This window comes from Papaver somniferum, chromosome 11 (genome assembly GCF_003573695.1).
Source record: "Papaver somniferum cultivar HN1 chromosome 11, ASM357369v1, whole genome shotgun sequence".
Lineage (NCBI taxonomy): Eukaryota > Viridiplantae > Streptophyta > Magnoliopsida > Ranunculales > Papaveraceae > Papaver > Papaver somniferum.
Window position 1 is genome coordinate 21,160,608 of NC_039368.1, and position 12,964 is coordinate 21,173,571.

General features: G+C 36.9%; 1 protein-coding gene and 1 long non-coding RNA gene across 3 annotated transcripts; one reads left to right on the forward strand and one right to left on the reverse strand.

Annotated features, from left to right (window-relative positions):
- The first annotated feature begins 4,477 nt into the window (after window positions 1-4,477).
- Window positions 4,478-5,191, forward strand: LOC113322184. The gene is made up of 2 exons (XR_003347074.1): window positions 4,478-4,693; window positions 4,779-5,191. It is a non-coding gene; the product is annotated as an uncharacterized LOC113322184 (long non-coding RNA).
- A 377-nt stretch (window positions 5,192-5,568) lies between these two features.
- LOC113322182 (KH domain-containing protein At2g38610-like) lies at window positions 5,569-10,334 on the reverse strand. Of its 2 annotated transcripts, XM_026570223.1 has the most exons (7): window positions 9,923-10,325; window positions 9,728-9,816; window positions 8,859-9,001; window positions 7,380-7,496; window positions 7,145-7,261; window positions 6,859-7,002; window positions 5,569-6,238 (listed from the first exon to the last, which is right to left on the reverse strand). In XM_026570223.1, exons 1-7 carry the CDS (start codon window positions 10,000-10,002, stop codon window positions 6,089-6,091), a joined length of 840 nt encoding a protein of 279 aa, XP_026426008.1. In that variant the 5' UTR covers window positions 10,003-10,325; the 3' UTR covers window positions 5,569-6,088. The 2 variants fall into 2 exon arrangements, with proteins under 2 accessions (XP_026426008.1, XP_026426009.1); XM_026570224.1 differs by lacking the exon at window positions 7,380-7,496 and having other exon boundaries at window positions 9,923-10,334.
- Window positions 10,335-12,964: the final 2,630 nt, after the last annotated feature.

Here is a 12,964-nt window from a genome sequence, read left to right on the forward strand (position 1 = left end):
TCGATCAGTGATGATTGTGTGAGTGAGGCACTAGCAAAATGTTCATTTTCACGTTGTGATGAATGATGCATGTGTGAATAGTTATTAGGGTTCATGTATTGAGGCTCGGGACTTTGAAAATGTCCATAATAATTCCTAGAACTATTGACATCATGGTCTATGGGAGGTTCATAACGTGGAGTATGTCCATACGCAAGTTCTCTAAGGGATTTGTTGTATTCCTCAACTGTAGACCAAGATCTAGACATGATTGGGCTCAAAAGCTAAGTAACTATGTTACAAAGCCCAAAAATTGGTTTTTAATGGGTTTGGATTTTTGGGAAAAATTTGGTTTTTATGGGTAACATTTGGTTTTGTCGGGTTTGAAAAAGAAATTTGGTTTTTAATGGGTTTTAGAAAATTTGGACTTAATGGGAAAAGAAAACACTTTGGTTTATTGGGTTTTGAAAACTTTGGTTTTATGGGATAAAAGGCCAAGCCCACTGTTGGGTTTTGGAAAAATTGTTGTGAAACAGAGCCCAACTTTTGGCCTAGAGTTTGGGTACACGGTCCACTAACGACTTCAGCAAGCCCAGAAACTAACGAAGCCCAGCTGAGTTGGTAGGTTCAGTTAAACTTGTTTAGGTTGTTTGTTGGGTTTTTGAAACCCAAAATTTTGATAGGGACAATCCCACAGTTAAGCTCAAATACAAACCCAAAAGTTAAATTAAATTACAAGCCCAACAAAAAATGGAAAAATTATTACAAGCCCACAAATTAAAAATGGAAGCCCACAGGTTGGGTTCTCTTAATGGGTTTAGGCTTACTTGCTTAAGCACAGCCCAGCTGCTCAGTTTGGTTGCAAAAGCCCAGTTGGGCTTTGGATCACAGCAACAACATCTCCAGCAGGAGGTAGCAGCAGCTTGCCTTTGCACAGCAGCAACAGCTGAGGCACAACAGCAGGACCAGGAGCAGCAGCTCAGCAGCAACAACAGCACCACAAGTTCAGCAGCACCACAAGCAGTAGCTGAACAGGGGCAATGTTGCAGGCTTGGCAGTAGCAGCTCTATTTGGGCTTCACAGCAGCACAACAACACCAAAGGTTTGTTCTCAGCCTCACAGCAAGGTCACAGTACCTGGTCACTCAACAAAAATGTCAAGGACATCAAAGAAAGGCAGTGAACAAGAACTGTAACGCAAGATTGACTGCAAGAATGTAAAGATGACTAATATGCAAATATGATATGCAATCAGGACAGCAAGATGCAATGAGTATGCAATGCAAAGATGAATATGCAGTAATGAATGCAAGTTATGATGAGATAAATGCTTACACTAAATGATTATACTAAATGCAAGATATGCAAGTGAATAGCAGCAAAAGAAAGCAAGGAAAAAAAGCAACCACACAATGCCAAGTCCCCGGGAGCGGCGCCAAAAACTTGGTAGGCTTTTAAGAGTGTAAAATAAGAGCAAGAAAGAAGCCTACTTGTTATACCTGCAAGTGCACAGGGTCTGTTGTAGTAGATGTGTGCAAGTCAGGGTCGAACCACAGAGACTAGGTGTGTGTGATTGAAGGTTTCCTAGCTAAGCTAGATCTCTAAGTGTAGCAGTGGCAGTGAGCTAATGAAACAAAGGCAATGAGTCTAAGGCAGTGAAGTGACAACAAAGAAGTAAAGGGAATCAAATAAAAACAAGAAACAGTAAAGGAAAGAGGGATTTTGGGTGAAGACTAGGGATTAGATTCCACCATTTCACCTAGACTAAGTTAATCTCAGTTCAATACTGCTCTTGTCCCTTTTAAAGTTATCAATGAGCTTCTTGGCTCAACTGACTAACTAGATGGCAGTGGAGGTTCTATGCCTGCTGCTCATCAAAGGGTTGGGTTAGAAAGGAAGCTAAAGGCACTAAGATAATTCTAATCCTAGTAGTAGTTGGGGCTCTCACACTGCAACTACCCACAGAGAAGCCACTTAGGTGTTTTAACAACCTAAAGGATGTTCTAATCACAACTAAAGTGCTTTGATTAAGACTATCATAAACATTTCAGCACAACAAGCACAATATCTAGCTTGGATTAAATTAGCAGAAGCATCATGATTTCATCTCCCCCTTAGCAAATAAACTAGAACATGATGAATTTGATGAAACAACTGAAGATTAAAATGAACTGATATTGAAAACAGAATTAACAGTTGAGGTCCTGGCTATTCCAGGCCTCTTGGTGGTGCTCTGTCTAATCCAGGCATCATTCTAACATTCACCCTTCATCTCTATTTATACCCAAAACATTCAATTAGGGTTTACAAGCATTTTTCCCAAATTTGATAAAATTAGGGTTCTTGGGAAATTGGGGAAAACTCACCATACCCTCTGAATTGTTGTCCCCTCTGCAAATTGACGCCGACCCATGCTTGTACTTCTCCTCCTCTGCTAATCCTCTACTCAAATTTCTCCCAAATTTTGTCTTCTCTTCACAGTGGTGAAACCCTGGTTATGTTTGTCTTCTTGGTAGCATCAAAAATCGATGCTAAGAACAAGACAGACACGACTAGGGAAGAGGTAGGTGATGGTGGTGGTGTCCTGGTGGTCGTGGTGGAGATGGAGACGGTGGAGCAGACATGACAGTGTCTGCCATGGTCGGGGGAAGAGGAAGATGGGTTTTGGAGAAAATTGATTTGGGAAGAAGGAGATTTTTGTTTTAGGTCGATGGGTTCGATGGCTAGGGTGTTGAGCGGAATCATCTGAAGTTGATGCGCAGCGAGGAGATCCGTTGGATAATCACTTACTAATTGAATTGAACGGCACGATGTAAACAAGCTCTGAGCGACCGTTGGATTAAGTGATACAACGAAGCTGACGGCTCCAGATGGAGTTAGGTACTATGGTGTTTGACAGGAGCTTTGGATTTTGATGCACAATGATGAGGCGGACGTTGGATGATGAGATGGATCCAATCTGACGGCTCTCATGGAAATGTGTATGGATAATAGAAATGGATTTGGGTAAGGGTTTTGGGCCTTGGGTATGCCAAGCCCATATCTTCTTTAAGAACAATTCTTCCTCTTCAAGCCCACTTCTAGTTGATCCGGCTCTTGCAAACATCATCCTTCGCTTCCTCCTAGCGGGAGTCTTTTGATCCGTGAGTTAACCAGACTTTATTTAGTACCTAAAAATGCAAAATTAATTAAGAAAAGTATTTATTCTTGAAAACAACGAAAACACAGAATATGGGATAAAATGTAGAATTAATGCACAAAAGATGAGTTAAATGCCAAGAAAAATATATAGAAATATGCACTTTTTAGCACTCATCATGAGACAGAATCACGAGCTCCTAGAATAACAACAGAATGGTGAGCAATATCTGAACCCACTCATTAAATAATTACAATGATAATCAAAACGTTATCAATGCCATAAAAAAGAACAAATGCGGTTGACCGGAGAGCTCAAAGTTTTTTGCTCACTACCAAGAGTCTCTTTACCTTTTTGTTAGTTCTTCTTTTAATTATCGAAAATGCTTCCCGTCCCCCAAATTTGTCCCCCACCTCACACAATACACAAAATGGGCCCCCTGCTTTCCCCCCGTCCCATCAAACCAGTTAAATCAACGGATGAGACCCATGCCACCTAATTGGGGATAGATTTGGGGGACAAATATGGAGATATCTAGTACTTCCGTTTAATTATATATCAATAGAAAATGTAATAAACTCGTGGATAGAGTAGCTAAGCTACTTGTTTGGAGTGGGTCAATGTCACTTTGTACCATACATATAGGTCTTAGTAAGAAGTAAGACCGGATATGTAACATAAATAACCATCACTATGTAAATATCTGTTAATATTAATAGATGCTTCTTTTTATCAAAACAAAAATAAAATAAAACTATATTGTCTTTGTTTTAAAATGGTAGGCTTGTTTAATGTGCAAATTACACAAAAAAACAAACTTATCTTTCCTGAAAACGAAGGAAGTAGAAAACTTCTGAATTTAGTCAAATATGTGCCTTACCGGTCAGGTAAAAAAGATATGGACTCAAATAATTTTGAGTCCGACATATGAACCGAGTCAGACCTCATGTAAGACATCAGGATATATTAGGATACGGTTGAAACAATGCTCATAAAAAAATTAAAAAAAATGGTACGGTTGAAACCGACTTTAAACGGCAAATGTAAAAAGGTGATTAGGAACAATTTGGGTTGTGACTCCAATAGACATCATTTGGGGAAAATCTTGTGGAAAGATAAGCAGACAGGCCGTGACACTGACATAGGATGGCTAAAATATCAAACTACCTTGGCTTAGTTAACGATATGGTTGAAACTGATTTCAATTTTACTTGTATCTATCACGTGCCTAGTTGATTAGTTAGGTGTAACATGTCATTTTCCCTTTGCTCATGCTCAATAACATGCCAACCTACCATGGCTCTATCACATGCCTGAAATCTCTACCTATATAGACAATCGAATTGTTTTACATTTTACTAACACTCAAATCTGCCATGTAGTCTTCCGTCCATCACCAAGATCACCAAGAGGCAAAAACTTACGAAACTATCCTTTTTTTTTTCCACAAAACACTTGAAAGTTCTTTTCCTTTGTAACTAGCTCTTTTGGAATTCGGCAGCCGCTCCATTAACATCCGTAATTCTGTCACTTCAGTCTGTATTCAGAGCTCACAGTTCTACCATTTCAACAATAAGTGAGCGTTATTTTTCTTCTAATTATTCTTTCTTTTGTTTTTCACTAAGGTCTTACAGTTTTTAATTTTCTTATTGCATTTCCAGATTGAGCACTTGCCGAAGGGTTTGATTTTGCCATCAGTAAACATGCCATACTTCGGTGGAATGCTAATAAAAACCGGCTATTGGTTCGATTCTTGCTACTCTTGAGAGGAGATGCTTCAACGGAAGCCGCTGTGATCAAAACCTTTGTTGTACTGATTATTTACCAAAATTGCTTTTTCTTTCCCTGCAATCATAGAAGGAAAAGCTAATAAATGATCGAGTTTCCGCAAATCCTTTGCAGGAATGCGGAATTGGTGCATAATATCGTATTTTTCTTTATCTCCACAAGACTAGCTTCCCCATTACTGTCTAATGAGACCCAGCTTCTACTTCTTGAACTGCAACAAACCCTTCTCAACCCACTGGCAGACAACTTTCAATGCTAAAAAAATAAGTAAAATTCATCTGTATTATCCTGGTGTTAAGTTTTTTGTGTCATGTTGGTTTTTTATGTAGTGTTAAATTAGTCTTTAAGAGATGGTAGACTTCCACTTAAAGGTTGTGATGTGTATGAAAAGGAGTCCAGATAGAGCAAGAAAATTTGACGAATAAAAGAGTCGAGATAGAGCAGGAAAATTTGACGAATCAAACCATAACTATTTAAACACATCTTCCATTATTTTGGAGTTGTCTGACAAGAGGTATTGATGTAAACCAAAGTCTCTTCATTTGGAGTACAATTATTTTTCTCCTTGCCTTACTGTACCTGTACTTGGAGAGCATCACATAAATTCAGTCTTTAAACTCTGCATGGATGATCAATACAAAAATTATAAATTTATAGAGCTCGAACACAAAATACAAAAGATTTCTTCTAACAAATATTCAACAAGTGTACTTCGTTCTTGAGTTCTGTGGTTTGTTCAGTGAAAGAGCTACTAAAAAGAACAAGTTACTAAAACACTCAGCAAAGTTAATGAACATATACCAAACCACGTCAATTCTTGCACCACATCCCGACTATCCCACTGTTGATACAACTTCCACGCACTCAAAGAAAAAGTGAAATCATAAAAATAAATTCAATAAATGTTCTAAGTTGCAACAAATAAAGACATAACCAGTGTTACGAAAATCCAAGCATACGGCCGACTGACAAGTACTTTATCAGATGTTGCCTTCTTTCTTCGCCTAATTTCTTTGACATTGATAAATATTCCCAAACAGAAGGGCCAACCACACCAGCCAATAACCTTTTTTGTTCTTCCGCAGTCCCCATTTCCTTGTATACACACCGAGGCAACACACATGATGAGGTATATATGGGGCACAACAAATATATCTTGCAGAACCAATTCAGAGAGGGGTTGTCACCGCCCTGTCTTTGCACGTTTCATTCCACTAGAACCAAAAGGAGAAACACTTCCACTTGGGGGTCGAGGACTTTCTTCTCTGAAATTAGAATTTAAAAGAGCCAGTTCTCGTAGTTGTTGCCTCTTATAGAGATCCTGAGACTCATCCTGCGAAGAAATATTTTATCAGAGACAGTTTCGTAATACCAATTATTAGACCGTTTTCAATGCAGAACAGTTAAGAACGTCGTAGCTTTTTATTTTACTTCTGCAAAATATTGAAGCATAATCTACGACTGCACATGGTGATGTGGTGGTTTAACAAGACACCAAAAAAATCCACTAATTGAAAAGAGGGATCCATGGACGTTTTCAAAATGACATTGCAATATCTTGTGGATCCACATGGAGATGAGCTAGGTTTAATTTCAGCAACCATATTATCATTCTCTAAATGTTTCAAACCGTCTTTCAAATTTGCTGATTATATCATCAATTAGCTCAGATAGGGTTGATATTCAAACCCATGAATGATGCGGTTATAAACATAGAGATATGTGGTTGATTTTTGTGAGAATTATCTACATGAAAATGTCATTACCAAGTTATTTAACGCATGTCAATGGAACCCTCCTCATTAATCAATTACTTATTGATGTTAAATCCAAAAATTCTACATCCGAAATCACGTGTACGCAATATAAAAAGTCATTTTGTCAAAGTTGGCTATTCAGCAGATAAGAAGCAGACAGACCAATAAAGGAATTGCATAGGTTGGAAATACGTACCACTGGTTTGAGTAACTCCTCGATAATTTCCTGCGCTTGTCTCAGTCTTGTGTCAATAATGTTAACAGGTAATTCGGCCTCCACCAAGATGTGCAGTGGGTCATTGAGGTGCTCATAGCCTGGTCTCCCACGAAGCTTATCCTCCTACAAGTAAAAAGAAAAAACAAGAAAAAAACAATGTTAAGAATCTTAACATCAGATCCACAATTGGTTTGGCAAGTGATTCAAGATAAGGATACTATAAAATTGGTGGTAAATCAAGCTTTTGAGAAGGATATATACTTACTTTCCCTGGATCTTTAATCGAACCTTTTCCTCTAATGTACACACGGCACCCAGTTGAAGCTTCCACCCGTTTTAGTGAATTTCCTCTGGGACCCAGAAGTCGCCCAACAAAATTGAACTAAATCCATAACAACAATCTAGTTTTAGAGTTTGAATTAAAATTGCAAGATTCTATTGAGGAGAATTTATGAAACATATCAATGTTAGATGAATTAAAATGTTCAACAGCACCATACATTTGGATAACTATCTACTGGAATCTCCAAGCGCAAAATCTTCTTCACAATGTATGAACTCGGGCTAGCAGGCGCCCCTTGCCAATCCATCGTCATCCCCTGCGGTCCACCTAATCTCTGTTCGGGTGAAGTAAATGTGTTAGTCCTACAGTTAGATAAATTCCCATGGTTATTATATACTTGACTACTTCAGACCGCGGGTCGCAACAATAACATCAACTATCACTATATCAAGTTAGTAAAAACGATGGTTATTTATGATTACTCGTGACTGCATCGAAAAACAGGAATTGATGATTTATACACTTTCGAATCTTCTTCTAAGTCACCGACATCGTGCACAACAACAACAAAAAATGAATCCACTGACTATGCAGGTGAAAGAAGCACAAAATGAATCATGGACGACTGACTAAGACACGAGCCTACTATTGAAACCCGAAACAGCTAAATAATCAGAACTGTCCAGTGTAAGGCATAGATGAGGTATAGGTATAATTCAACAGTATGTTCCTGCTCCAAACCTTGAAGTCCATTCCTGTTCTTTATTTGTCTACTTTTTGCAGTCTCTTTTTTCTTTCTTTGCTTTTACTTATCCACAATCAGAGGATGGTAAAGACAACAAACCCAGTGATTCAATGAGAGGCCTACAACACTAAGAGAGAAGTTAAGACCCTCAACAGTTAGTTGTTCACTTGGTTTGAATATAGTATGCGTCTCATTCCCTTAAGAACCCTGGCTCAATACAGCAAAAATACCTAGCATGCACAAGGCGATCAGTTGCAGTTTAGCAACCATTCACATGTATCAAACTGTATGGTTATTCCAGAGTTTAGGCAGGATACAGCGTTACTCAAGAAATCTTCTAAGTAAAACTAAGTATGAACCGATAAGTGTACACCAGTCTACTTCCGAGTTTTAGCATTTTCGGTTAAAAAATTATCTAATTATTCAACCTTTCTAGAAATTTAGGTATTTGTGTGCAATGTTGGGCATTGACCCACTCCATGTAAGACCTGTTAAAATTGTAGCACTTCAGTATGGGCAAGCTATAACTGGGCGATTCTGACATACCAGAACTAGAAGTCCCTTGAGATAAAGAGGCCGATACGTCGGCGAAGTACTACTTCTATGAGGAAGGAGATGAAACGTCAGGAGCGAAAACCCATTAACTTTTAATATCTACTAAATTAAATTTTGGTATGTCTGACAGTCTGAGCGCGTATCTATCTAGTAAAGATTAACAATATGATATAACTGATCAGATATTCTTTATTGAAATATGGTGGCAGTAGTTAGCAGTAACAGAGGGGAAGTGGACCTTCGGTCACATAACTGGTTCCTTATAAGTAGCATAACTTTAACAAGACAACATTAACCAGTAGTATAAGTACCAAAAGGTCGTGAAATGAACTCTCCTCGGTCATTCCCAATGAAAATGAGAAAAAATGCAGTAATAACTGAAAGGGGCATATTTACCTCTTGCTGGAGAGAATTCCAACCACCTAAACCTGTTCCTCCGATATTTGACATATGGTTTGAAGAAGCCATGGGGCTGGGGCTTCCATGCTGCATTCTGTCGAACTCATTAAAACCTTGGTTCCCCGAGACCCGTATAATCTCTGTTAGAAGAAAGAATACTGAAATATAAGAATCTCAACAACTACTTCAACAGATTACCACGGAGAAAAGATATGAAGACAGCAAATACTTTTCCTAAATAAGCCCTGGGCAACTTTAAACTCTGCACAGGCAAAACAACCAGTTTACAGATGGGATTGGAGTTTACCACTGGATTACAAAGTTCTGAGCAAACTCCTGAATTAACAAATCATGAAGGTTTTGACATAAATAAATTTACTTTCTACTCGGTGTCATAGCATTAAACAATATGGCGAGCTTCTCAGAGCACTAAAATGTGTCCCATCCAAGACACCCAAAACTATGGTCTCGCCATTGCTACCCACTGTTTTCAATGTCCCCGGATAGAACATAATAACACTAACAAACTTTGGGCATAGAAAAAGATTTTCGGTATTGGAGAAACCCATTTATAACTCGACCACCATTCAAACTTGGCCAATGATGTATAATAAAGTCGAGAAAAAATGATTGCAATATGTGGACACAAACATACTAAGTTGCAACACTGAAATCAACAGGTACACGTAGCTTAACATGAAGTAAATATTAATGACGACGACAACCACAAAATCTGATCTACCTTTTACTGTCAAAGCATAAAATATATAGCATTAAGTGAACCAGTAATACATCAAAACCCTTTCAAACATAGATCTAAAATCAAATAAAAAAAAAACTAAAATCAATGGAAAAAAAAAACTAACCTTGATTTAATAGTCGACTGCAAATAGGTAGAACTTGCATGAAAGGTCCAAGCTTTTGATGCTCTGCTAATAGTTCAGTCAAGTACTGACTATTTTTAATACAAACCAAGAAAAATTCAAACAAACCCCCAAAATAAAAATCAATCCAAATTGAAACAAAAAAACAAAAAATCAATCAACAGAATCAAAACCCACCTATCAATATCCGGTGTATTTCTTATCTGTGGAGAAACAGCCCTCGCTGGTAAAAAATTATGCGAGTATAAACCTGACATAACTTACAAAAGGGGGCGGTGGGTTTCTCTTTATTTGATTCAGCAACAAAGAAGGGTTTTATTTGATTGTAAGAAAAACTAGTCTATAATAAAAAGTGTTGTTGTTGTATGTTTTGGTTTTGCAGAGGAAGAAAGAAAAAAAGAAAAGAGAAGGTTTGTTCATTCAATACTAGTACTACTACCACCACACCACACCATACCACCTGTTCTCTCTCTTGAGAAAGAAAAAGAAGAGGAGAAAATTAAGTATAGAAGTGGTTTAAATAGTTCTTTGAAAAGTTATGTTTTGTGTCTATGTACTGTTGGAGATTTACAGTCATGAAAAGCCCTTTTACAGGAGACTGACGGAGAGATCTAAAAAAGAAAAGGGAGCAAGGAAGATAAAGATTTCGATACCAGAGTTTTCTTTTTTTTTTTACACCCGAAACGTACTTATTTACGTGTGATGCGTCAGTGACTCAGTTATGTTTTTTCTTTTCTTTTTTAGGACCGACTATTTTCTCATACTTCATTTTTTACCCCTCTGTAAAATATGTTAGCGTTGGTGTCCTGGACTCATGGTTGTGAGACCTACACCTCTGTAACTTGAAACATCAGCATCCATGGATCGGAAAGGTATGATCACATGTTTCACAACAAAAAATAAAAACAAAAAATAAGAACTATCACATGGGATCTTCAAGAATCTGTAGGCCGAAGCTTTAAAAGGATTCTGCTTCTATGTTACGTTGTTGTTTGTAGCTTAAAGGTTTCAGTCTTAGCACAAGAGCTATGATTATTATCTGGCAGCATTTTGTTCTTGGTAAGCAAATATAAGCATAAGTCAGTATTAAGTAAAGGGTCCTCGTTAGTGTAATACATTGGTAAAGCTATGGTCCGTTGATGCTAATGCTTGATCTGAGTTCTAAACTCGCCAACACCAGCTTATTATTTTATCGGTTAAAATAAAAGATATGCCAATCACAAACATCTTGTTTTCCGAATGGACTAAAACTGTTCCATCCTAGTCTATGCGTGAATAAGCAAAGCTGGCCTTGCTCTAGTATTGTGTTCATTTAGGAATACCTACACTGTCAGCCAAGTTACCCGTGAAAGATTACTGGAAAGCTGTATTTGACCCTTACTCAACTCGTTTTGACTCAGGTCAACCCTGTTGGTTCTTCTTGGAGAAAATCTTTCTCCCACCACAGTAATTATCTTTGCTGTTTTGGTATGAAGCTGGTGTGAAATCACTAATGATGGGCAAGAACATTATAGATTATCTTAGCTGGTGTCTTAGCAAAACTTAATTATGGCTGGTGATTATTACAATAGATTTACAGGTTTTAATGGAATGGTTGGATTAATTTTACTATGTTTATTGCAAATATTTTTATTTACTGAAATTTAAAAGGAAACAAATTAAATTAAAAATTGAGTTAATGTACTTGCTGTCTAACATAGTTTTTAATGTGAAACAAATTCTTGATGGGATTCTGATATTTCTGTTTTGGGTTATAATAGTCTAAAATAATGGTCAAGAGCATGCTTAGTAGTCTAACAATCCCCATTGCAGCGCAATTATGTTTATAATTTCATAACCTTTCCATCTTGGAGACAAAATAGTTGGTTGACCGCCGTCCTGCACTCGGGAAATACTAGTCCAAAACTCAACCAAATAGCACATTGTCTGCACTGGCTGTAAAACTCATTCTCAATTCATGTAAGCGTCTCTAACTTTAACTTGATAATTCATAGCGATGGATACGTAGTAGAAACAGAACAAGTAATAACGAAACTTAACATTTCGTACGATTTTTGTGGGAAATCATTTGCATTTGGAATGGTAAGACGCATCTTAATTGTCCCCACGCGGCCACGCGAATATATATATATATATATATATATATATATATATATATATATATATTCTTGTTATTAAAATACTGTTGTTCTTCTAATGAATTATAGAAAAAGAAAAAAGTATAGAGAAGAAAATTTATGTTTAATGATGTTGTTGTGACCATATTTGTAAGCTGTGTTTTGGAGTTTGACAGCAAACATTTAGCCCTTAGTTGCGCGGCCCATATGAAGCAAATATAAATTATAAACATTGGATTCTGTCCTTCATCTTTTTTTTCCTCTGGAGAAAACAATGGCAATGCACGTTTGAAGGGTCAGAGAGTTTTAGAGAGAGAGAGAGAGTGAGAAAGAGAAGACAACAATATCTATGAGATTACAATGTAAAAATTTTGCAAGAAGTGAATCCACTTGCTAGGGTTCTTTCTTCTTCCTAAAACCATATTTAACAAATAATTTCTTAGCGGATCTTAATGAAACTTTTCTCTTTTAATTACTAGTTATATATTTGTCATCATTTTCACCTAAAACGTACTGTATGAAACTATTGATTATGCTTGATATACTTTTTTTTTAGTAATATAATATGTTCTAACCCCATAAAGTTTGTTTGAGGTGAAAATCATGTGTTTCAATGGTGAGTCGCATCATCAACAAATATATATGTTTGCGACGGAATTTTTAAGATGATTGGGCGGGCCGACCTGAGGGCCTGTAGGGAAAGAGTCCTTTTTATAACCACTTTTTTACAAATTGAAAACCTAACAAAAATGTTTAATTTGATTGAATTTCGTGAGGCTTTTTTGGATGAAACCTATTCACCTAATTTCTTATATATCCTAGTTTTTTCTTATGTATCCTATTCTTTTAGGAGTATAATTGGAAAACAAACTTTATAATATAACATATCTAAAAATCCGTGTCTTAAAATTTTACAAATTTTATCTCGTTCGAAATTTTATAAAAAAATCTACGCAATGAGCACAACTGCACAAACAATAATATCAAATTTAGAGTTTTTACGAAAAATTCGGAAGTGTTTATCATTTTAGACACAATTTTGAAAAATTAAATGTATATCCATTATGTAAATCACCACAAAGGATACATAATACTTTATGTG

Excerpts from the sequence above, each read along its gene's own strand:
- LOC113322182 (XM_026570223.1), bottom strand. The coding sequence starts at position 10,002 with ATGTCAGGTTTATACTCGCATAATTTTTTACCAGCGAGGGCTGTTTCT. Across the intron at positions 9,817-9,922 it reads AATACACCGGATATTGATAG|TCAGTACTTGACTGAACTAT; the intron begins GTGGGTTTTGAT and ends TATTAAAAATAG. Across the intron at positions 7,262-7,379 it reads CAGTAGATAGTTATCCAAAT|TTCAATTTTGTTGGGCGACT; the intron begins GTATGGTGCTGT and ends TTATGGATTTAG.